Genomic DNA, 23714 nt, shown 5'->3' with positions numbered 1-23714 from the left:
TCAGTTTTTGATTTCGAAGCCTTACAGACCACTTTCATAAATGGCTGCCGGATTAATATTCTTCTGTTTAAATTTAAATTAGCCTTTCTGGCTTCGCTTGAGATAATGTATTCTTTTGAATTTCGTACTGGAGAACGACGCCAGAAGGGCTAATTTAAATTTAGACAAAAGAATATTAATCCGGCAGCCATTTATGAAAGTGGTCTATTATGTCAAGAACATGATCAAAGATGAAGACGCACATCGATTGACAGCTCTAGGGCGGAGGCGTATCAAAAATATAACCGTTAAAGACCGTTGACCTCAGAGATGTACATATATTAGATACCGCGTGGGTCTGAGGAGGTGTTTCTTGAGTGTGGCCAGAGTTCTCATGGGTTCCTCTCCTTCCACAAAGACCAACACCATAAATGAAAAATGGATGAAAAGCCACTCCGTGCCATAGCTGCACTCAAGTTAATTTTCGTTCATTTACAAGGGAACAATTCTACAATCGGTTAATCTGATGAGATTTCGCTTCGCAATACCTCGAATAGGATCGACTTAGATGGAATAATGGGCTTAAAGGAAACGAAGAGAATCGGGCAATAAATGTTCAGGATTTCTGAGTAACACAGATTTTCTTTTGCTGTGGAAACCTATATGAGAAACCTAGTTTCTTGAACGCGAAACCTTTTAACTTTTCAAAGATTGACAGCTATTAATCGCCTATAAGTTTTACATGACTTTAATAAGTCTCAAACTGAAGGCCATCTCAGGAGAGACTGTCTCAATGACGACAGTGTTGAAAATGGATTTGACGGGTAACCATTATCTGTCCAAATATCCAGTTAGGTACTTAGCAGGTGAATGTTTTCATTACTTGACAGAAATGTATTCTTTTTAGTTAATACTTACTCGCGGCGATCATACGATCAATAAATAACACTGTGCAAGTGATTGTTTGGATGTCACAGACTTCAGTGGTATATCTAGTGGCCGCTTAAGTTCTGATAATGTTTGGTTTCGAAACTTTAATGTCGCGATTTACTTGGAGAACTCATTTCGTGATGCTGCTGTTAGCTGTGTTTATTATCAAGAGGGAAACTGTACACTGGTCATACATGGGAAATGCGGCCAATATTTCACGACAGCAATATAAAATTGTCTCTCGTAATGGTTCTATCGGACTAAGGATGAACAGGGACTTCATTCCGGCGAAGCTCGGACTTCTCAGGTCCGCTATTGAAAGAGATCCGTTTGAAACGTGGTTTTTTAAAAACCGATTTAAGTCCAAAGTAGATTTGCTCATGGCCTCCAAACCTTGGAACAGCGGCGTATTCCAACGAAAAGGCACCACAAGTCGCCTCAAAAATGTAATCCTACGATCGCTTCAGGGTGAAAACATTGGCATCGCTATCATGGGTGGATCAATTTCTGCAGGTGCCGGTCTGACGTATGATGGTGAAGACCTAAGAGGCCTGTATTACCGAGTTTTTAGTGACTGGTGGCGCAAAATAGTGCTGCCACTCACAGGGTCTAGCATAAAACTTAGTAATCTTGCTATGGGTGGAACCAGCAGCAACTTTTACGCTTTTTGTTATAGCGTTTTTTTAAACCCTGAAACTGATATGGATCTCGCGTTTCTTGACTTCACCGTGAATGACTATGTTCAGTTTAAAAACTGCAAGTTTCCAATGGCCCTACCATTAGAACAACTTACTAGAGAAGTCTTGAGCGAAGGAAGTTCACCCGCCGTTATGTTCGTTAATTTTGTACAAGGTGATGTAAAACGTCCAAAATGTGAAAATTTGGAGAACCACGGACAGACACTTCTCGCTAAACACTACGGAATAACAACGTTTAGTTTGCGAAAGTTTCTATGTTCAGGTTTTTCAGCAAAACAGAAAAACCTTTCCAAAATGTTTGCAACTGATGGCAATCACATCAGCATAATAGGCCACGCTCAGATGGCTTTTATGATGATAAACCATGTACGGCAATTAATGCTTAATGTGCTTGACGGCTTGATGACTACCATGAAAGGGAAAGTAACTGCTGAAAAACTGTCGCTTCCATCAATCGGTGATAGAATAATATTACCAGACTGTCCTCTGAAATTTAAAAATCTTCCAGAAACTTTGTTCAAGAGCTACTGTCAAAATCTTTGCGAACACCCCAGGTGTTTCACCCAAATAACACCCGACTGTACTTCAAACATTACGGCAAATCAAAGTCTGCAAGTTAATGCAATCGGGACTTTTGGATTTGAGGCGATTCAGAAAGTACCTATTAATAGTGTGTTATTACCTAATGCCACATGTGAAGCTAAGCAACGAAGCCTAGAAAATCATGATCAGCAATTTAATGAAATTCAGACTCACAGAACAGATGCATATGGGGGATGGAAGTCCAAGTCTAAAAACTCTATGCTGGAATTGGAAATACTAATACCGTTCACGTCTCTCTCAAAGCAGTGCATTATGGAAGGTGAAACTCCGGCAAGAATGGTGGCAATAGCTGTTCGAACACGTGGTAATGGTGGACAGGCAAAAGTGTGGTTAAATGAACACGAAGAAAGAGGAGTTTTGATCAGCAGTTATTCCCTGTTTAGTCACACTAAACTACACACTATTGCTAGTCACGTGATGCCCGGGCGGCATGTGATTAGCATCAGAACAGAAACCCCAGGGGTATTCATTTTGTCGGGTGTTATGGTTGGACCGACTCACAAATGATAAATCCCTGTGATGTGAGATTCTGATTTTGATAGATTATATGGGAATTGGACTAATAGACGGGTTCTTGCTAAAAGATGACCTAATGCCTAAAAGAAACTTCACGGCCCGCAGTCCGCAGTCGATTTTTCGGCTGGTACCTGAAGTTAAATGATGATGAGTTCCTAAACAATTTCATCACCTCAAACCTTCAGTTTGGTGAGGCGACGCTGACTTTAGCTAGCGAATGTAAAGTAGGTCCCAGGCAGCGAGCGTATTTTTTTAAAAAAAAACCCAATGAGACTAGATTTTCTTGATCCTTAAAGAGTATCTGTTAAAAATTTGCGGGGAAACCTTGATATGCGGTGAAATCTTGATATGGTAGCAACGTCATTAACCTGAGTGTAAAAATATCTGTGGAGATTAATAATGACCGGAAGTCGCTGAGTGTGATAAACACCTGTAACAGCCAATAAGCAAAGAACTCATGATCTTTACTCGTCAACTGCAGTTCAAGTCATCGTCAAGGGATCTATCTTAAAATTACGATGAGTTTTGGAACGTGTAACTGGTTGTATTACTTGGCACATACCGGAAACAGGTTCACCAGGAAAGTTGAAAGCTTTTCAACTTTAACTTGACATATCGATTACCTTTAAATCACGTAAACCGGAGACAAAAATCTAGAATGTTCCATATAACGATCTTTATAATTCTTCTTCAAGTAACGTGCGGTGCGGTACAAGAAAGAGAGGACTGTCATTCAAGTTTGCATAACAAGCAGTCTGAAGTGAGAGACAAACTTCCTGCGAAGAATCTGACTAAAATCTATACTCTCAAGCATTCGCTTCAAAGAAATCCGTTCGATATCTGGTACTTCAAAGATAAGTTTAAGTCTTTAGAAGATTTATTACTTACGACCGAGAAGTACAACAACCAGATTGTTGAACGACAAACAACAAAATATCGTCTTAGAAATGTTATGGGAAAAGTTCTACTTGGTCAAGATATTGGCCTTATTGTAATGGGTGGATCAACATCGGCTGGAGGTGGATTAATCAACGATTTCTCCAATCTAAAAGGAGTTTATTATCGTGTTTTTGTCGATTGGTGGCAGAAAGCCATACAGCCTTTCACAGGATCTCGCGTCAAATTGCGTAATCTCGCCGTTGGAGGAACTTCTAGCGACTTTTTCTATTATTGTTACAAAACCTTAATGAGACCTGAGGATAACTCAGACATTATCTTCCTTGAACTTTCAATAAATGACTATCTTCAATTCAAGGACTCTAAAAAGCCAAGTGCGTCCTCTCTTGAAAAACTTACAAGGCAGCTCCTCGAGGAAAAATCTTCCCCAGCAGTAGTGTATGTTAATTTTACTCCCGGAAGTAATAACATTCCCATATGTGACAACCTAGAGAATCACGGGCAGACTATGCTAGCCTGGCATTATGGGATAACAAGTTTCAGTATGCGCGAGTCGTTATGTTCAAATGATGGAGACAGACAATTTCCAGCGTTTTTCGCCTCAGATGGAAATCACAGCGGTAATATCGCACACGCACAAATCGCTATGATGATAATCAACAACGTTCGTAACACTTTATTAGACACTATAACAAATACCCATCGAGGACTCTTTTATTTGCGATGTATCGACTTACCGAGACCTGTTTATTTTGCGGGCAAACAAGGATCTGTCCCAGGCCCTCTCTGTTATTCTCACCTAACACCAGACGTAAGTAGCACGTTCTTCAATCCGTCTCTCTCTGTCACAGAAATAGAAATTACGGGATTTAAGCGCACTCGAAATCTACCTATTAGCGTTGCTGGAAGTAGTCCATTGGAAAAGAAACTCCGGCCTGTGCGGACTGATGGTTTTGGTGGATGGGAGGCAGAGAAAGTAAACTCTACTCTACAACTAAAAATTGATTTTCCTTTTGATGGCATTTCTGGGGATAATCAGACTAGAGATGTTATCGTAGCCTTCCGAACAAATGGTTATGGAGGAAAAGCAGAAGTTTCATTGGACAAACGTAATAAAAGTTTCTATGCTGATGCTTATTCCATATTTGGATATACACGACTCGTAAAGGTAGCGCGTCGCGTGACACCAGGAAGCCACAATCTGAGTTTTAAGATTGTAAAAAGCGGAAAGTTTGCTTTATGCGGTATAATGACTGCAGGTCCAGAACCCGAGCCATGACAAAGTAATGAGCCTAAACAAGACTCTGTTGATCATGTGACTGTTACGATTGGGCAGGAACTAGAAACTCACCAAAAGAATGCATCACGTACCTAGCTGCTTTCGGGCAAAACATGATTATTGGATCAGGTAACCTGAAAGGGTCTAAAATGGGTTGATATTGGGTACCGATCCCGCGACGAGTAAGTGGAAAAAGTTACCAAAACGGAAACAAATGACTTATGCTTTGTGCAACTACAGATGGAATATACTGCAAAGATGATTTTTCTGTGCACATGTTCAATTGACAAAAATTAACGTGTATGAATGAAAGTTCATAATTTTGGAGTAGCGTTGGTTCATTTTGCGGTGTCACAGACCGTTTAATGCTACAAATGCGTCAAAAATTTTCAACTAGTTCATGACATTAGCAAATAAAGAAGTGCTTGCCTTCGAAACATACCTGATGTATGCCGTTTGTGAAACCGTGTCTTTAGTTTCATGTATATGCTATGCACATCTTTATAACGAAATTTATTCATCAATAACCTGTTGTTTATGAATTCAGTCATTACAGATAAAACACTTTTAAGGTTGCTCAAGATTTTTTCACGTCTTTGCTTAACTTTTATTGATTTCCTCTAATTCATGATGCAAATTTTCCGACTTTATTTAAGACCTTGTCCATTCATGAAAAATCTGTAATGAAACATATCTTCTGGAAATAAATATCTTTTTGTCATTTAACAAGTTTTCATGGTAGTAGTACATATCGTGTTTGCTAATGGTCGGTGGTACTGTCTTCAATTGACATTCATGGCATGTTTTCGAATGATTATCAGTCAGCTGACTTCTCCATTGTTTCCTACAAAAAATTCAAAGGAAAAAAGAAATAATATATCATAACACATTGAACAACAAATCAAAGCAAGTGTCTTTTATACAGCAACACCTACTAGTTAAAAAGTCAGCACATTTTAGTCACCTGTTGCCGTTTTCCACGGATGTGTCCCATGTAAGCATTGTTTAATGCCTTCAATAAATCTTTGTTTGATCCCCAGTCTCCCTGCAAAATAAACGCACTGTACAGAGGTGGCCAAATTTTTGAAAGGAGCATACCATTCTCTCTTATTTACTTCATCAGTGTGACGCGAAATGCCTCAGCCAGCGTGTGAACTTTTCATCTTACCGTCCGTTTCCCCCGAAAGCGGCCAAAAAACTGCCTACTGAGTGCTTCACGAAGGGCAGGATTATAACCCCAACCTTCCAGCTGTAAGGAAAAACAAATGCAAATTCTCCTAACTAATCACCACAGGATTCATAAAATGCTTGTTAGGAGAAGTTAGCACGTCCATCTGAAGCTGAACTGAGGGTAATTTGCAGGATTCACCCTCTACCTATTTGACTCAGGTCGCTTAGCTATCAAGATGGATAAATTTTTTTTTCACCTTTGCTTCAGGCGAACTGCAAAGAAAATACGAGAAATTTTCCGTTGATTTTCAACCCTTCTGATCCAGATTGTAACCATAAAGGTCAAAACAGGCAGCTGATAACGACGATTTTTTTCCTTCTTAAATCAGGCATTTGCGTTTCCGATCGTTTTTTAATTGTTTCCTCCATCTGAATGAGTTTAGCTCGATTTAGTTGAATTAGTTCAGGGAACTAATTATCCAGTTCACCTTTGGTTTCATGTTCTTAACTACAATGAAGTAATTACCGTTCTCTTTCCTCTGATATGTCCAAAATATGCTTTATTGAGGGCTTGCTCTAAGGGCGGATGATCATCTGATTGCTGAAATGATTACAATATGATTATAATATGATAACACGTGACAATATGAACCTGTGGTTCAGTTGTAAAGTCGTGCATTGATGGAAAAGCTTAATTGAGGCATGGGATGAAGAAATCCCCAAAGCTCATTAAAAAAAAATACCACAGCTGGACAAAAAAATGCACATTCTTCATTCTCCTGTATAGCGCATACATGCTCTACGCTGCCATAAAACTGTGCTACCCACAGATTGCTTTAAATAATCTAGCTAGACTGCCATAGTGAAAGCAAGGCTTACCGTTCTTTTTCCACGAATATGTCCAAAATAAGCATTATTAAGTGCCTGTTCCAAAGGTGGAGAATCATCCTTGTCCTGTAAAATGGAGAGAACTTCGAGTTAATTGAATAATCTGTAACAAAATAAGTACAGGATCTTTCGTTGTGATTAGTGAAAAGTGAAGTTAATTTAGACCTGTTTGCATTTGAATGAAAGCAAATCAGTGCTCCAAGACACAAGGAAACCGTGTATAGTTCAAAGTAAATACTCAGTGTAATTAATTTCCATGGCCGGCAGAGCCGCTACCATTGGCCACGGTTCTTTGACATTCTTTATTACATTCTTTATTCAATCTTGTTATTGAAACTGTTTTTTTTTTTTTTTCATGGCTGTGTATAAAGGTCTCTTTCACAAAAGATATAGCTTTATCTGAGTAGAACATGCGACTTCAATAAAAAGGAAATCCTTTCAATCAAAATTTCGATTTCGATTTAATACTCAGGATGAAAACTATGACGCGTTTTGTCTCTGAAGATGAAGGTGGTACAATGGTATAAATAAGTAGTTGTAGGCTGTACTGTGAGATCTTCGCAAATCAACCATATACTAACCGTTCTTTTGCCCCTAATGTGACCAAAATATTTCGAGTTTAATGCTTGAAGTAAGCCGGGCGGATCTTCAGATTTTTTCTCCGTTTCACTGCTTGCTAAGCAAACCACACAAAATAAGACAGCGAGTCTTAAAAACATCATTGACCTGTAAAGAAATATATACAAACATTAAGAGTCTCCTCTTCTTTTTATAATTAATTGTTACAATAGCCATGATTTCAAGTTCTCCCAGCCTATCAGGTCCTCCGTAATTTTTCTGTCTAATATCAAGAGTCCTTAATTAAGACCGCAGAGACAAGTGCCCGATAAATTTACTCTTGCAGCCGGATAGTCAGATAAAAAAATGAAGCACTGACAAGTTCTTTTCTTTAAAGGATACTTTATCTTTGGTTCCTAGGTTTTTTTTTTACTTCATCTCTAATGATGGTTGTTAAGGTACGTTTCCTCGAAATCAAGTCTTTCATATTGCGGGAAACTCATCCTTATTTCTCAAGTATACACAAGACCAAAGCAGGAGAATTATTTGAGCAGAACTAAATGCTGAGAATAAAGATGTAGTCACTGCATTTTAGCGCTTTTAACAGGCATGATAAAGTCAAATGAGTGACATGAAAAAAGGAGGAATATTTCATATCATTGACACAAAGAAACAATGACAAAAGACGCGAACACAAAGGCTTGGAAATATCTTATTGCGCGTGGGAACGCTCACAACACGTAATACTCAATATCTTTTGGGTGGTACCCATTCAGCCAAGACAGCAATCGAGAAGAAAATCAGAGGATTTCCAGAAACAGTGCGACTTCGTCGTGACCAATACGTGTGCTCTTAACCATTATTAAAATATACAGGTAGTACTTGCAAAACGACCGCGTAATTACACAAGACAGCAGTTAGATTTTAATCTTTTACGGTGTGACAATCTACTGAAAGTAAGTCGGAATTTCATAAGGTCAAAAAAGAAGCTTTCGTGTTTCCTCCTAAGCATGACTCTGTACATTTATATTTCTTTATTTTTCTTTAGTTTTTTGTTTTCGAGGCATGAATTCATCCGATATTGTCTGAAAGGACAAAAAAAAAGTCCTAGTACAAACCAAGATTCAGTTCAGTGACACCCAATTTAATACGCCAGCCTTAAAATAATGGGTAACACATGCAACAAAAAAAGTGCTGAAAATTTCTCAAACATCATCTTTGAGCTCATGATGAGCTTTTTTGAAACATGATAGAAATTCAGCTCGGCAGTTATAATGAATAGCAAAAACATTCCCATACCTTTACATCAATACCAGAAACACCACTCAAAGAATAAATACTCAAACATCATCGTAAATGAAATTTTATCATACACAGTCTTCTTACCTGTACTCTGCTGTTCCTTGTCGATGAAAAAGTCGTTCTAGAACCAGATTTACAAAGTGTTTCGTGTTAGTCGCACCAACTGAAAGTGAGCGTCGGATGAAAACACCGCACTTAATATACAATTCCCTCCAAGCATTTTCATTGTCAACACTTCAATTATCTTTTTAATTACAATCTTACTGATCATCATCAAATAAAATGTTCTTCCCGACTGACGCGGAACAAACGTCCTCCCACTGGTCGCAATTAGCAGTTTAAAAGGCATCCGGTCAAACCTCATTAACAAGTATGTTTTATATATTCCTATCGACAATTACTGCTCCGCCTTTTCATTCAATATCGTTTCTTTGTGTTCGATATTAATCAGTGAAAGTAAAAGAAAAAAGAGATTTCCTTTGTTCATAGGCCACATTTTATTTACCGGCCCAAACATCCGCGTCATAGATTCTATTGCTTCCATCTTTTCCAAACATAATAGTTCCAATTTCTGTAAATTATTCTCTAAAGAATATATAAAAACTTTTCCCAGCCTTATTTTTATCATTCGTATTAATTTCCAATGTTTATAAACTCTTCTTGAATGGAAAAGGAGTCTTAAAAGGCGGATATTGTGAAGAGCTTTTGTAATCACATGAGTTCCTAATGAGCACATATTCTGTTTCCTTTCTGTGAAAGACATATTTCCAAACCCGACAGCTTTTTCTCCGATCACAATGCACATCCCTCCGTTTAAAGTAGACAAAACCTCGCTGTTTCAATTTTTTAACTTTATGTTTTTTGCAGTGAAAAGCCAGGTTTTTAAAGTTGCCTTTTGCGAGGAGATCAGTGTCTTTGCGTGTTTTGAAGCCGCTCCATGACTCTCTTTAATCATTTCCGTAATAACATGATTTCTATAGCTCTCATAATAATACCACGGGGCATTTTAATACTTATAAGTTTATAACTTTCTTAATTTTTGGCTTTGCCTTGAGCCTTGCCAAGGTGCCCCAATAAATTCTCAAACAAAAGAAATTAATTATGTGTTCATCAAATCCGACGGAGTTATCTTTAGCACCAAGCCTGGAATTTTACACTTCAGATCTTCGCTTATATCTTTGTTAGTTAACTTGTGTCAACTTCTATCTGAGAAGCGGCGACGAAAATGATTTCAGTTTACTTCTAATTGAGCAACGGACGACTTTTCGCGACCGAGTGAAGTTTTAAAGGAAGAGGTATTTTGTTAGCTCTATGTGTGATAAATCTTTTCTTCTCTGGATTAAATGTATACTTCCCAACGGAAGCTTGATAATTTATGAAATCAGAGCTTTTTTGATAACGCAAAACCAAGCTTGACTTAGTCGTTCACTTGGGTTGAGATAAAAATTCTAGCACTGAGCGGTACTGAATGTGAGTAAAAAGGTGTTCAGTGTTATGCCGGCATGAGTTCTTATTTTCCTTTAAGTTCCCTGGACAAATGTTTGACCATGTTGCTCACCAAAAAACTCAACTTGATTTATTTGAGCTCCGGAATCTTTAAAAAACGCATTTCATAATTTTTCTTTTAATCAACCGGTTCTCGATAAAGAAAAAGTGGGAACCCCTGAGCATACGACCATTTGCTATTACGGAAGTGCTTGCGTTAGATGAAAAGCAATCAGTCTTCACTCTCAAGCAAAGGCATCTGGGACTTCTAATGACTTAGGATAAAACAAATTCCTGAAAACTAAGACATCTGTACTTAAAACTGGATACAGAATATATCTCATATGAACTTTTATGATTCGTTTCTCCCGAATTTTCCCAGAATCTGCCAAACGCTTGAAACGAAAGAACAGCACTTTTGGAGCAGATGGTGTAAGACAACTTTTAATGTCCCGAGCTATACAAACTCCTCGTTACGGCCATTACGTTACTTCTCTACTCGCTTGGTGTACTTTACTTGCTAGGCATACTTTAATTACTTGCTTGGCCTACTTAACTGTAATTGCTTAATATACTTTGTTTGCTTTACTTGCTTCGTATACTTTACTTGCTTGATGTACCAATTATTTGCTCGACTTACTCTATTTCCTTAGTGTACTTAACTCAGTGCTTGGAACACCTAAAGTAAAGTACACCGAGCAAATGAAGTACACCAAGCAAGTAGAGTACGTCGAGCCAATTAAGTACATCAAGCAAGTTAAGCACACCAAGGATGTAACGTACATCAAGAAAGTAATAAGTACATTAAGCAAGTAAAGTAAACCAAGCAATAAAACTACGCCAAGCGAGTAAAGCACGACAAGTAATTGATACGTAAATTGAGCAAGTAAAGTACTTCAAGAAATTAATAAGTACATTCAGCTAGTAAAGTACACCAAGAGATTAATAAGAACATTGAGCAAGCAAAGTACGTCAAGAAATTATTAATTACATTGAGCAAGTAAAGTACGCCAAGTAAGTAAAGTACGCATCAAGGAAGTAGAGTACAACAAGCAAGTAAATGATACATGAAGGAAGTAAAGTACACTAAGCAAAGAAAGTATATCGAGCAAGTTAAGTAAAGTACGCCAAGCAAGTACTTTTAAGCACATGCCAAGCAATTAATTAGTACATCAAGCAAGTAATGATTTTCTTTGTCCTTTGTTTGACAATGCTCAGCACGGTTTCCTTCAGGGTCGATCTACAGTCACCCAGCTTCTAACGTTCTATCACGAGATTAGCCAGTCTCTTGATAAGGGCCTGCAGTCGGACATAGTGTACCTGGATCTCGCGAAGGCTTTCGACAGTGTTTCCCACCAAGGGTTGCTTCTAAAACTCTCCCAATACGGTGTCAGTGGGAAACTTCTGCAGTGGTTTGAGAGTTATCTAGATGGACGTGGTCAGCAGTGCTTGGTCCACGGTTTCACCTCTAGACGTTCCCCAGTTCCATCAGGAGTCCCTCAAGGCAGTATCCTTGGTCCTCTGCTGTTCTTAGTTTATGTGAACGACCTCCCGCCGGTGATACAGAATCATATCGCACTCTTCGCCGACGACTCAAAGTGTTCCAGTGTCATTGATAGTCTACAGGACTGTGAGTCACTCCAAAAAGACCTGGACAGTCTGCAGGGCTGGAGTGATAATTGGCACCTAAAGTTTAACACCTCTAAATGTGAGGTACTAACCGTCACACGTAAGCGCTTCCCACTTCGCTACGATTATAAGTTGAACAACATCTCACTTAATCACGTCACTCAAGTAAAAGACCTCGGAGTGTCTATCTCTTCCGACCTCACATGGGACACTCACACCAACACTATATTAGCTAAGGCCAATAGGATGCTTGCATTCTTGCGACGCAACTGTCTTTCGTCATTCACTACAGATCATAGGAAATTACTATATCTCACGTTTGTAAGATCACATATTGGCTATGCTAGCGAGATATGGGCTCCCAGTTCGATCGGTGGCATAAAAAAAAAATACAAAGTCTTCAACGCAGGGCAACAAAATTCATCTTAAACACGCATTGGCAAGAGGATATTTCTTATCATGAGCGCCTTTCTCGCCTCAACCTGCTACCGTTAACATACTGGCACGAAGTGAAAGACTTAATTATCTATTTCAAGTGTCGCGCTGGCCACTACACCTTACCCCTAGCTGATTATGTCAGGCCCAAAGGCACCCGTCTTAGTCGTCATAGCTCTGATCAAGACGTACTAATTCCTAAGTGCCGTACAAAGCTTTTTCAATTGAGTTACTTTAATCGTGTCGCTAAACTATGGAATACCTTACCTGTATCCACTCATATTATTAGTTCTCTCAATCAGTTTAAATCTCACGTACTCCAACGCTATTCCGCTGCTTTTCGTACAAACTATGACGTCACTAACTTCAACACCTGGAAGTCGATCTGCTGCAAATGCAGCAGGTCACGTGATCTTCTATTAGTTGGTAACTGCTGCTATTAGGACTTTCTATCGGCCGCATAAGGGATTTATTCCTATCGTTTTCGTTTTTGCTTTTATTATTTTATATACTTTTTTATATACTTTTTCCACTGTCTATTGTTTACATAGTTAGTATTTGTATATTTCTCGTAAGGGCACACTTAATTTGGAGCCTCGCTCTGTTGTGTGTCCCGCACCTTTGTCCTCCGTTCTCCTCTGTGTCTTGTTCATATGTATATTTTAGTCCTTTTAGTATTGTAAGTATGGTGAAAGCGATTAAATAAATAAATAAAATAAACAAGTAAAGTACATCAAGCAAGTAAAATATGCCAGGCAAGTAAAGTACATCAAGCAAGAAAGGTATGCCGAGCAAGTAAAGTACGCCGAGTAAGTTGAGTATGCCAAGCAAGTAAAGTACGCCGAGTAAGTTAAGTACGCCAAGCAAGTAAAGTACGCCGAATAAGTCAAGTTAAGTATGCCAATCAAGTAAAGTACGCCGAGTAAGTTAAGTAGGCCGAGCAAGTAAAGTACGCCGAGTAAGTTAAGTATGCCGAGCAAGTAAAGTAGGCCGAGTAAGTTAAGTATGCCAAGCAAGTAGATTACGCCGAGTAAGTTAAGTATGCCGAGCAAGTTAAGGACACTAAGGAAGTAAAGTACATAAAGCAAATAATCACCGCATCAAGCAGGGAAAATATATGAAGTAAAGTAAATAAAATATATCAAACAAGTAATTTATTCACTTAGTAAAGTACGCTAAGCAAGTAAAGTATGCCAAGCAAGTAAAATATGCCAAGCAAGTAAAGTACATCAAGCAAGTAATTGATACACCAAAAGAGTCCCGGATACCTCTTTATAAAACTCAGTCACGTAAAAATATTAGGCCTTTTCGCGCATCACGCATAATGTCCAAAATCTTTTCACCTTCACGCAAAGTTTGCGACAGTCACGTTCCACATTATAATTAAAAACGCAACTCCACGAATTAACATCTTTACTTTTACTAGTCTTACCAATCTTCAGTAACAAAAGATGACGTAATATCTTTTCTTATTTGTTCAAGTACCATTTGTGGTCTGTTTTATAACTTTTGTCGATCCATATGAAGTCCATGTTCTGTCAAAATCCTGGTCAAAACCTGTGCACAATCGTTCGAGAACAATACATACATTTTCAAAACCATAAAAACCCGCAAAACAAAATGTTTCTCTAATCACCTTTAATTCAGCTCTTATTTCACGTTTGATTAAAAAAAGTTAGTTCATGTGGACATTAAAAGATCTTATCGTTACCGACGTGAAATAAATTGTTGTTGTTGTTTTGTTATCGTCTCTAAATACGATTCACGAATAAAGAAAAAATCAAATTATGATTCACGAGAAAAAAGTCGTCCAATCACAAAAAAGGTACAGGGGACCCCCCATCAAGGAAGTAAAGTATACTAAGCAAATAAGTAAAGTATGATAATAAAGTACATCAGGCAAGTAATGGGCTGTACACCAAGCAGGTAAAGTAAGTAGTAAAGTAATGGGCGTCTAAAGTAGTACGGGAAATTATAAGCACCCCTCCCCCCATCGACGCCCACAGCTTATGCATACAGCGGTTCTTCAAATGAAGAGCGCGCCATCCACAAAAATGGGAAAAAATGGCTAATGAAGCAGACAATCTGGAATATCTTTCCTGTAGTATTAGTAGTATAAAGCCTGTAGCACATACTATGATCGAAAATGTACTGTCAGTCTGCCCAGATGTTGATCCAATAGATATAGCTAAAGATTTGGAAATCACTAGAGGTCCAATGAAAACTATTAACAGGATACTGGATGGTCAGGTTAGTACCGGATGAAACAATCAAAACTGCTGGGAATATACATGTATATAATAACAAAATAATATGTGAATATCTCAGTCAATAAACTGGAAGATTTTACGTCACTATCTTCGTCAGTATAACTATGATAAAGTTGTACAGTATGTACAGACTAAGTTAGTGGCGTAATATTTTCCAGTTCATAGACCGCGATAGTCGCATAATTCGCCAACAAAACAACCCAAATTATGGGAAACTGATCTCAAAAGTTTGAGCTATCGTCTGTGACATGAAAATAGTTTTTATTCACTCCATTAGTAAGAGCCTTTTTAAAGTTTGAATGATAATGAGTTTTCTTCATCCTTAACTGCTGATCATTGACTGTACCTGTGCCTACGTTCACAGATTTTTATGCTCTGTTTACTGTGTTTACTTTGTTTACAAATCTTTCATTGTCATTTCCTTTACGTTTAGTGCGAGTAACTGAAGTCATAGCCGATATAATATGCTTCGAATTTGACAGAAAAACATTTATCAAATACACTACGTCAATTTGCACGTACAGCTGTTTACAAGTCTCCGTGGAAATTGACTGCAGTTCATCAAATATCAACTTATTTGTTTTTCAGTTTCCTGCCATAGTCAATATTGATGTTGATGTTGATGTTGAAAACAAAGCCAAGGATCAGACCCAAAGGAATCTGGTTAATTCAAGGACTTTTGATAAATCAGAGGTATCTGTTAACAGAGAAAAAGTTTTAGAAATTAAAGATGATTCCAGTGACACTGATGTTTACACTGATGCAGATAGTACTGATGATGACATTATTGTAGCAAATGAAGAGAGAAAAAGCTTGTTCAGTGCCTTAAGAAGCAGAATGAATGACAAGGAATCTAGAAAAAGCCCTGGAAAGCAGTCACAAACTATGGAGTCAGCTGTCAGCGTAGGACATGTTTCTTCTTACCACGCTGAAGAAAAGGGTGAGGTAGGGGTAGGGAAGGTCAAACATGCAAGTTCAATAATTGATCTTTCCTTCTTGGATGATGATGAGCAAGAGGATATTCAGGATGTTAGAAACACTTTACTTTCATCTGCTGCTAAAACACTAGCTAAAAACTCAGGGAATCAAATGCCACTAAAGAAGAACAGGAAAGCTGTGGAGAGACAGGGAGAAAAATTTGTAGATTCCTCTCCATGTGATCATGACAGCTCTGATAGTGATGATCTTCCATGTGTTCTTCCATCTTTACATTCATGTAGTAGAGGCACCCTATCTTCTCCATCACATTCAAACTCATACACAGATAATTATGAAAGACATGACTCTCAGTTTCAAGGAAGCAACTTTGACTCTCAGGATGATTCTCAAATCCCTGTTAAAAGAAGGAGAAGGTTACCACAGGAAATTGCAAAACAGAGAAATGAAGCTCATGTAAGTATCACTTTAAATAGATACTTGCATATTGAGAGACTTTATTTTTTATTGATACTGATAAGGCTCAGTCCACTTTGCAAGGATAATGTCATTTGATACAGCACTGAGGAATAGTCAGGAGGAGTGTCGACACTGAGTTGGCAGATGATGTTTATAAGCTTCAATCTGTCCATGTCAACATCTTCAATTTTTTAAAATCCTGAAAAAGCATCTCTTGCATAGACTTATCATAAGGTATTCTTTCAATTATTTTGCAATATGTGCTTTTTACAGTTAATTTATTTAGAATTCTTTGTATCACTACTCACTTTTGTAGCTAAAGAAACAAGCAAAAGAACTTGAAAAAAGAACAAAGAAACAAGCAAAAGAAAAAGAACAACAGGCCAGAAAACAAGCTAGGGAACAGTTGAAAATTCAGAAGGACAAGGACAGACTGCTGAAAATGGTGTGTTATTGAAATTTTAGGATCTCCAAACTCCTTCCCTTTAATTTTATACACTGGTACTTTTTGTTTGGGGGCTGTGCTATCTCTCCTGTGAACTTTTTTCGTTACCTCTGATCCTACTTCTCCTTACAATATCTTAACTGAATCAAACAATTTGGTTAGGAGGATAATAACAATGATCGCCAACATAAGGAGAACCTGAATGTTCAAAAACTTCTCCTTGTCAGTACCTTAAGAAATGTACAGAAAATATTAACAAAGATTTAGTAATACATAGACAGGTAAAAACAAACGATATAAAATCCCGACGTTTCAGCGACTTCATGACGCCATTGTCAAGGGTACAAATGAAAATAAAATTAACAAATGCGAGTTCTTGAACAAGGGTTTGTTCAAGAATTTTCATTTGTACCCTTGACAATGGCGTCATGAAGTCGCTGAAACGTCGGGATTTTATATCGTTTGTTTTTACCTGTCTATGTACAGAAAATAGTAGGAGAATATAGATATTGATTTTTATAGAAATTGGTTGCCTCTGACTGTTGTTATTTTTTAAACAGACATTTCAGCTAATGCTTAAGCCTTCATCAGTGATATGAAAAACGAAGATCATTGTCATACGCTATTTAAAGTTAAAAAACGTGACGCAAAGCTTGCGTGCGTAACTATGTATTTGAGCTCGCACGAGGTCTTTATAGGCTTCTGGAAGTTACGCGAGCAAGCTTCGTGTCACGTTTTTTTAACTTTAAATAGCGTATGATAATGATCTTCGTTTTTCATATCACTGATGAAGGCTTAAGCATTAGCTGAAACGTCTGTTTAAAAAATAACAACAGTCAGAGGCAACCAATTTCTATAAAACTCATGACATCTCCTGACTACACTTTTTCCATTTTTAAACATATAGATATTGATGTTTAAGTGTAAATGGTTCTTGGGGAAGCCTTTAAAAATCCTGTTTTGTTACTAACAAGAAAAAATTAGTGGGAAGCATGTAAAAAAAAATTTCTTAGTATTAAATTTTTTTTCGGGATTTACATATAATTTAGATGGCAGATTTAATATTTTGTGCTTTCTTTCTTGTTTAGGCTGTGAGAATGAATCAGAAATCAAACAATCGATTGGATGGCTGTATCAAGGTACTATGTGGCAAGAAAAGTGTTTTAATAAATAATAATAATAATAAAGGTCTTTATTAAGAATTACTGTGCAAACAGACGTGCAACAATTAACATGAGTAGAATGACTAAGGAAAAGGAAAAGGTATTAATTACTATTGAAAAGACATCTTTTAATAAAAACTGATTTAAAACGGTTTGTCTGAACCTAAGGTAAAATATAATTATGCGACCTAGTTCTCAACTGCTGTGTTCTCTGGGGAAGTAAGAGATTGCTCAACGCAGTGTTGGTGGAAAAGATCCTTTGCCATAATTTCTTATCTTTATTACGATGGATATCCAAGATACTGTGCTGTTTTAAGCAGTAACCCAGCTTATAACACCTGGCAAAGAGCTTATCAATTCTACTTAAATATTTACTATAAAAAGCACACCCCCAGACTTCAATAGCATATGGAAAAACTGAAAGAATCAAACTTGAAAAAGTAAGTCCAAATTCTCAATAGAGTAGCCATAATATTTACATATTCTTGAATCCCAAAATGTATGGCTTTGTATTATTGCACATGTTCTTTTAAAGTTCAAATATTGCATTATTTTGTATGTTGTTTCTTTTCATCCTCTTACAGTACAGAATTATGTTAATTGATGTTGGCAAATGTCAACTTTTTCTCATTAAGTGCTAAAAAATTCTTTCAAACAGCAAATAGTGGTCTGCATGGATCATGAAATAGTGAACTGTTGTCAGCTAGCAGGGGAAAATCTTCTTCTTCAAAGATTGGAATCACTGGGAGCAGCTCATAAGATACAATCACAGCAATTTCCCAGCAGTATCACCTGGCAGAGAACTTGTCTGCAACATGACGTACAAGAAGAGACACTTCAGGTACACACACATGTAAACAATATAACAAGAGGATGGTTTATTTCTATAGCAGGTCTCGAAATTGCAACCAATACAGTCGCCAATGTGACTAAAACTTTTAACTTGGCGACTAAAAGTTCGAGTTTAGTCGCCAAAGTGGCGACTAAGCTCGAACTAATTCCTCTGATAAATAAAAGATTGTAGATGAGAAAAATTTCTTAAGTTTCGTTTCTGTGTTTCTGCTTTTCTGCCAAAGCAAAGTCTGTTTACCTTTAAGCTAAAACTTGAAATGGCTTTCAAATTGTGTCTTCTGAGACGACATATTACAGTGGCTTCTTCATGCAGGTGATCGCGAGTGCAATATTTTGTTGAAAAGCCTCTGACATATTTTCCTAGCTAAAGTAGCCCTGAAATGTTCTTATTACTTTTTTCGCTTACTACTCAAGGTAAGATTGTCATGCAAAAGTCTTTTGGAGTTTCTTCTTTTGTGTTTTCATGTTTTAAGTCATTCAAGATTGAGTATTTCGGTCTACCCCACAATCGCAACCACAATCCACCAGAAGCCGAACAACAACGCCAATTGAGTAAGGCTCTAATCTGATTTCTGTTCTTGTACTATCTTGTGACTGCATTTTTTGCACTTGGGGACCATTTTTTCTCTGATAGTTGCCAAAAGGCGACTTGGAATTTTTTTAAATTTCGAGCCCTGTATAGTGGTACTTCTCCTCGGAAAATGAAAAGAGAAAAACAGATAAAAGGAATTTGGGATCAGTTTAAGTTCTGTGTCTCTTGTATTTTGACTGATTTTATTTGTTCCATTTTTTTCATCAATAAGATCCTAGTTTGCACAGTGTGGTTAAGAGACAGGATCTTTAGAAAATAAAATATCAAACCATGAAAAGGGAATTAAAGTGAATTGATTCAGCATTCATAGAAACACTGTTTTGTGTGTGTTGTTTCATCTTTCTTGGTAGATCTCCACCAGAACAACTGTCACTGATGAAAACCATGCAGTTCTTCGTCTGTCAGTAGTCAAGTTTGTGGAAATGGTTGTACGATTTCGTGAGGTGAGATCAAATAGGGAAGCAGGAAATAGTATCTGTATATTTGCTTCCTATTTATGATTATAGATTGACAATTTTTTACTGTTTGTGTCATGGGGCTTGAACATAACATGATTGCAGTACTACCTTTTGTATTCCCATTGTTTTCATTTAGGAGATTCAAAATCCAGCAGTATCTATTATCTCTGATGAAGAAACTCTGACTGAATTCTTTGAAAGAGCTCTGACAATTTACCCTGGAAAAATCATCACTTTTGTTGTCATGGGTCTTGAAAAGTATTTCAGGTATGTCTTGAAAGTTAATAATTATAATGATAATTGACATCATCATCATCATTATCAACATCAACATCATCATCAACATCACCAACATGATGATAATAACTGTCACAATAAGAATGATAAAAATATTGCTTTTTATAAAGTGCACTTCCAGTAGGTGCTCATGCTACCTTGAGTGCAAATAGTACAGAACACCTTTCTTGGATTTTTTTAGTTATGCACTGCACAGAGGAAGATTTTACAAAATGCAAAGTGAATTGTCACACTTTTTTCTTTGATTTCTCTAAAGAGATGTGAAACTCTCTCAAAACCGCCAGTTTCGAAATGCTGTTCGTGGACAAAGCTCCTCAGATAGTGATAATTCCAGTGGTAAACGACGAAAGAAAACAAATAAGGAATCTGTACCCAGTGTTACGGTGTCAAGGGTTGATGTAGAAGAAGCGCTTGTGGACTTACAGATTAAACAGCCTGACTGCCGAGTACGCATGTGTGAAACTGAAGAGGAGTTTGCTGATCTGTTGGCCATGTTAACTAAAGCTGTTGCTGAAGCACCATTCAAGTAAGATCACTCAAATATCTATTCATTGTGTCTATTGCCACACCTTAATAAGTTGAATAAATACATAATAACAGAAACTTGATTTTAAAATTGAAGTTTAATCATGCATGGTTGTCTTAGTCTTTTATGATGGTGACTAAGTTAACCCTTTGCTAGACCATAGGTACAAAGGTCAAAGTGCCTTAAACCAGTTGAGCATGTGGCTCTCTTGCTATTGCCTGGGCAATCTCGTTTTGGTTACTCTTTTAGAATTAATGTTACCAGTAGGTATGTGTACTTGAAAGCTCCTCATCTCTGATTATTAAGTTCAACAACTGCTGCTCAGACCATTCACTTGTAAAGTTTTGTTATTAGTCAAAGAATTAATGAATTACATTCTGCATCAATAGGAGGAAACAACCAGAAGTATTTTCATTCTGTGTGGAAGGACAGAAACGATCTGTGAAGGTACACTGTGAAGCCCAACATCATCAACAAATGCTCTCCTCTTTGTCCCAGCACTCGTGTCATGATTTGGTACTTATGCAGTTGGGGTTGTCAGAGGGAGTCAAGGGTGGGGCAAGTACATATGAGGCCTCTGTGCTCCGTATTGAGGAGGATGGGCTGGCCCCATGGTTAGTGCACCGTGCTCCATATTAGTTTTAGCCCTGGCAGGATTATTATGTTTGGTTCTTTACCCAGGAGAATCTCAAAAAATGGTGTGGGGTTAAATGGTAGCAGAAGAGGGGGGTGGGGGGGGGGGCAGCAGCGATACATTTACATCCTTTGAAGGGTGAACTAAAATTGAGCCATGATAGGCAGAAAAGATGTCACCAGACCATTCCTACCATTGCCCCCTGTCAACAGTTTCTCGTTTTCGTTATTTTCCATGAATCTCAACTATTTTTATTTCTCCACTGTCCCTCAAATGTTGCTGTTTGCTAAGAGGTTGCTAGCATGGTTATTGTTCCTTTCTGCAGGTGGTTATTTTTCCTTTTTGCAGGTGTCAAAAGACGGTGAAGGTTTGAAGAAAGTCTGGCAGAAACACTTTCAACAGTTGAGAAATGTATCAGCTGAGATGGCGGCCGCCATAACAAACGTTTATCCTTCTCCACAGAGTCTCCTTAAGGTACTGCATCATGATGTTTTTTCCTCTCTAAATAATTTTCTTTGCAGATGCTGTCATCTCAATTACATTAAGTCTTTTCACACTCTAACTGTTCTTAGATCTTGTGAACTTACCCGACAATTTATATTTGTTATTCTTATAATATTCTTTCACGAAAGAAGTAGTGAATCTTAATAATTAACATAACGCTATATTTTTAAGGCCTATCGAGGATGTAGCAGTAGGGAGGAAGCTTCTAAACTGCTCCAGGACATCTTGGTAAGCTCTCAGAAAATAGAAAATGTTTCGTTCGTCAGTTTACTGTTTGTAAAATTGAAATTTCCCAAGGGTTTTGTTTTGTATTAGGGTTCGATGCACACTACTATAGAGTAACGTGTGCACAGACCAAGTGCTCTACACAACTGCTTTATTAGAATACTGATGAACTCAACATGCAATGATAAATATATGGATAATCACGTGACTGCGGTTAAGGTGTGGTTAGAATCCAGATTATGTAATAACTAAGGTATCTATCCAATAGGAATAAACACTATAGGTTTCTTGATGACTTTATTTTTTCAAACAATGTTTGTGTTCTGTCTAAAGTGCTCCCATCCCCAATTACAATAATCACATGCTTTCCACACTCAGTTCACACATCTGCCATGTTAGACTTATCTTGATGTTTTCCTTTCCAGGTCCGTCGTGGCGCCGGGGTACTGGCCAGTAGCCGAAGAATTGGACCTGAACTTTCTCGACGGGTGTATCTTCTTTTCTCAACTGACTATGGCGACCTATCCTTGAAATAATAGCCCTCTTTCCCGGGCAGTCGACGCCACTGTTTTGAGGGGTCTGAGTGGGAAGTTTCCTTTGGATTAGTTTCGTATTCGTAAGATTACGAGGTATTGTAGTTTCTTTTAAAATCTACCTGACTGTTAGCCTGACTAGGGGAACGTTTGTTTCTTCTGTAACAGCCAGTACGAACAATTCTACAGCGATACCTAAAGATGTGTGACTACGTTAAAGCTAATTGATTTTCTCATCGAATTTTACCCCTTTTATACTTATTTTCCTCGAGCTCAGATGCCGCAGAAAGACATTTGTTTTGCCTAGAATAATGTGCTTCATTTATTCCGTAGAGGACAGACCTCAAAAGGTAATACCAATTTTAGCCATCGATAATTGTCTTTAGTGTTCACTGATAAAGCATTCAGATGTACTCTTTTAGTGCTCAGTTTGGTTTGCTGCGATTTTTTCCACTTCTTGACAACAGAGGCTAAAGCATGTTCACCATTTCCCTCTATTAACTCTGATTTCACGAACAACATTGCTATTCAGGTCCGTGTGCAAAAGAAGGCTTTTTAGTCCTGATGCAACATAGTTACGTTTATGAAATAGCTGATACGCAGATCACACCTGACTTTTCAAAAACAAAAATTAAAAGTTATGTTATAAGATCACAAGACCGTACTTTCTGTTGATTCACCGTCGTAATAATCCATAGGGTACGTATGTTGCATGAAATCCCAAAAAGAAATTAGAATGTTGTAAAGTAGCGATTCCGGTTCTGGCCTCTACTAAATATAGGAGCCTCCCAGGGCTAAATATAGGAGCCTCCCAAGGCTAAATATAGGAGCCTCCCAGGGCTAAATATAGGAGCCTCCCAGGGCTAAATATAGGAGCCTCCAAGGGCTAAATATAGGAGCCTCCCAGGGCAGTGGGAGAGAGAATGCGTAAGATTCTCTCGCCTTCGGGTCGGAATTCATAAAACTCTCTTCTGTTTTATAGCATCTCACGTGGATTATTTTCTGTTGAATGATTAATCTATAAATGTGCACATAGGATGAATATCTGAAAATATGATGTAGATGTGGAAGAGATATTTTGTTAATTTAGTTACTTGACAAGAATAAAGTACTTTATTTTGAACTACTTAATTCCAAGGGCTAGTTGTGGCTGCTTGTTTTGTATTGCGAAGAACTGCGTGGAAAACGCAAACTTTCAAGTGTTGGGGCGACGAAAATTAGTAGTAAAAAATTCTAGTGCCGATGGAGGAATAGGTATAATTTTCATTAATAATAATTTTCACTGCTTATTGCCGTCGCAAAGTACTGCAACGACGCAGCACAACAAGGTCGAACCGAAAGCTTCTAGTGGCGCCTGTGGCAGCCGCTATACGGTCCATGTGTGATCTTAGAGCACAGCTTATAGCCAGCTGTATGTTACGGTCCATGTGTGATCTTAGAGCACAGCTTAT

At 37.8% G+C, this 23714-nt stretch overlaps 3 protein-coding genes and 1 pseudogene across 4 annotated transcripts; 3 read left to right on the top strand and 1 right to left on the bottom strand.

Moving 5' to 3' along the window:
• The first annotated feature begins 32 nt into the window (after window positions 1-32).
• Window positions 33-2717, top strand: LOC111324831 (uncharacterized; annotated as a pseudogene).
• Window positions 2718-2768: 51 nt separating this feature from the next.
• On the top strand, window positions 2769-5248 carry LOC111324832 (uncharacterized). The gene has a single exon (XM_022928490.2). It carries the CDS (start codon window positions 3385-3387, stop codon window positions 4900-4902), a length of 1518 nt encoding a protein of 505 aa, XP_022784225.2. The 5' UTR covers window positions 2769-3384; the 3' UTR covers window positions 4903-5248.
• A 237-nt stretch (window positions 5249-5485) lies between these two features.
• On the bottom strand, window positions 5486-9050 carry LOC111324746 (uncharacterized). 2 transcript variants are annotated; one of them, XM_022928376.2, is made up of 7 exons: window positions 8905-9050; window positions 7542-7686; window positions 6952-7026; window positions 6599-6673; window positions 6071-6151; window positions 5867-5947; window positions 5486-5746 (listed from the first exon to the last, which is right to left on the bottom strand). In XM_022928376.2, the coding sequence occupies exons 2-7, from the start codon at window positions 7680-7682 to the stop codon at window positions 5720-5722; spliced, it is 480 nt and encodes a 159-aa protein (XP_022784111.2). In that variant the 5' UTR covers window positions 7683-7686; window positions 8905-9050; the 3' UTR covers window positions 5486-5719. The 2 variants fall into 2 exon arrangements, with proteins under 2 accessions (XP_022784111.2, XP_088591838.1); XM_088735712.1 differs by lacking the exon at window positions 6071-6151.
• Window positions 9051-14398: 5348 nt separating this feature from the next.
• LOC111324810 (uncharacterized) lies at window positions 14399-23394 on the top strand. Its single transcript, XM_022928459.2, has 12 exons — window positions 14399-14619; window positions 15228-16031; window positions 16351-16479; window positions 17568-17618; window positions 18301-18483; window positions 19437-19529; window positions 19681-19811; window positions 20098-20367; window positions 20757-20814; window positions 21350-21475; window positions 21677-21733; window positions 22156-23394. The coding sequence occupies exons 1-12, from the start codon at window positions 14434-14436 to the stop codon at window positions 22264-22266; spliced, it is 2199 nt and encodes a 732-aa protein (XP_022784194.2). The 5' UTR covers window positions 14399-14433; the 3' UTR covers window positions 22267-23394.
• Window positions 23395-23714: the final 320 nt, after the last annotated feature.

This window comes from Stylophora pistillata, chromosome 10 (assembly GCF_964205215.1).
Source record: "Stylophora pistillata chromosome 10, jaStyPist1.2, whole genome shotgun sequence".
NCBI classification, from domain to species: domain Eukaryota; kingdom Metazoa; phylum Cnidaria; class Anthozoa; order Scleractinia; family Pocilloporidae; genus Stylophora; species Stylophora pistillata.
This window is presented reverse-complemented; position numbering and strand designations above follow the sequence as displayed.

Coding starts and splice junctions, on each gene's coding strand:
- LOC111324832 (XM_022928490.2), top strand. CDS start 3,385: ATGTTCCATATAACGATCTTTATAATTCTTCTTCAAGTAACGTGCGGT.
- LOC111324810 (XM_022928459.2), top strand. CDS start 14,434: ATGGCTAATGAAGCAGACAATCTGGAATATCTTTCCTGTAGTATTAGT. Junction 18,484..19,436: donor TACAAGAAGAGACACTTCAG/GTACACACACAT, acceptor CTTTCTTGGTAG/ATCTCCACCAGAACAACTGT. Junction 20,368..20,756: donor GTTGCTGAAGCACCATTCAA/GTAAGATCACTC, acceptor CTGCATCAATAG/GAGGAAACAACCAGAAGTAT.
- LOC111324746 (XM_022928376.2), bottom strand. CDS start 7,682: ATGATGTTTTTAAGACTCGCTGTCTTATTTTGTGTGGTTTGCTTAGCA. Junction 6,674..6,951: donor ATATTCGTGGAAAAAGAACG/GTAAGCCTTGCT, acceptor TAATCATTTCAG/CAATCAGATGATCATCCGCC. Junction 5,948..6,070: donor GCTTTCGGGGGAAACGGACG/GTAAGATGAAAA, acceptor TTTATTTTGCAG/GGAGACTGGGGATCAAACAA.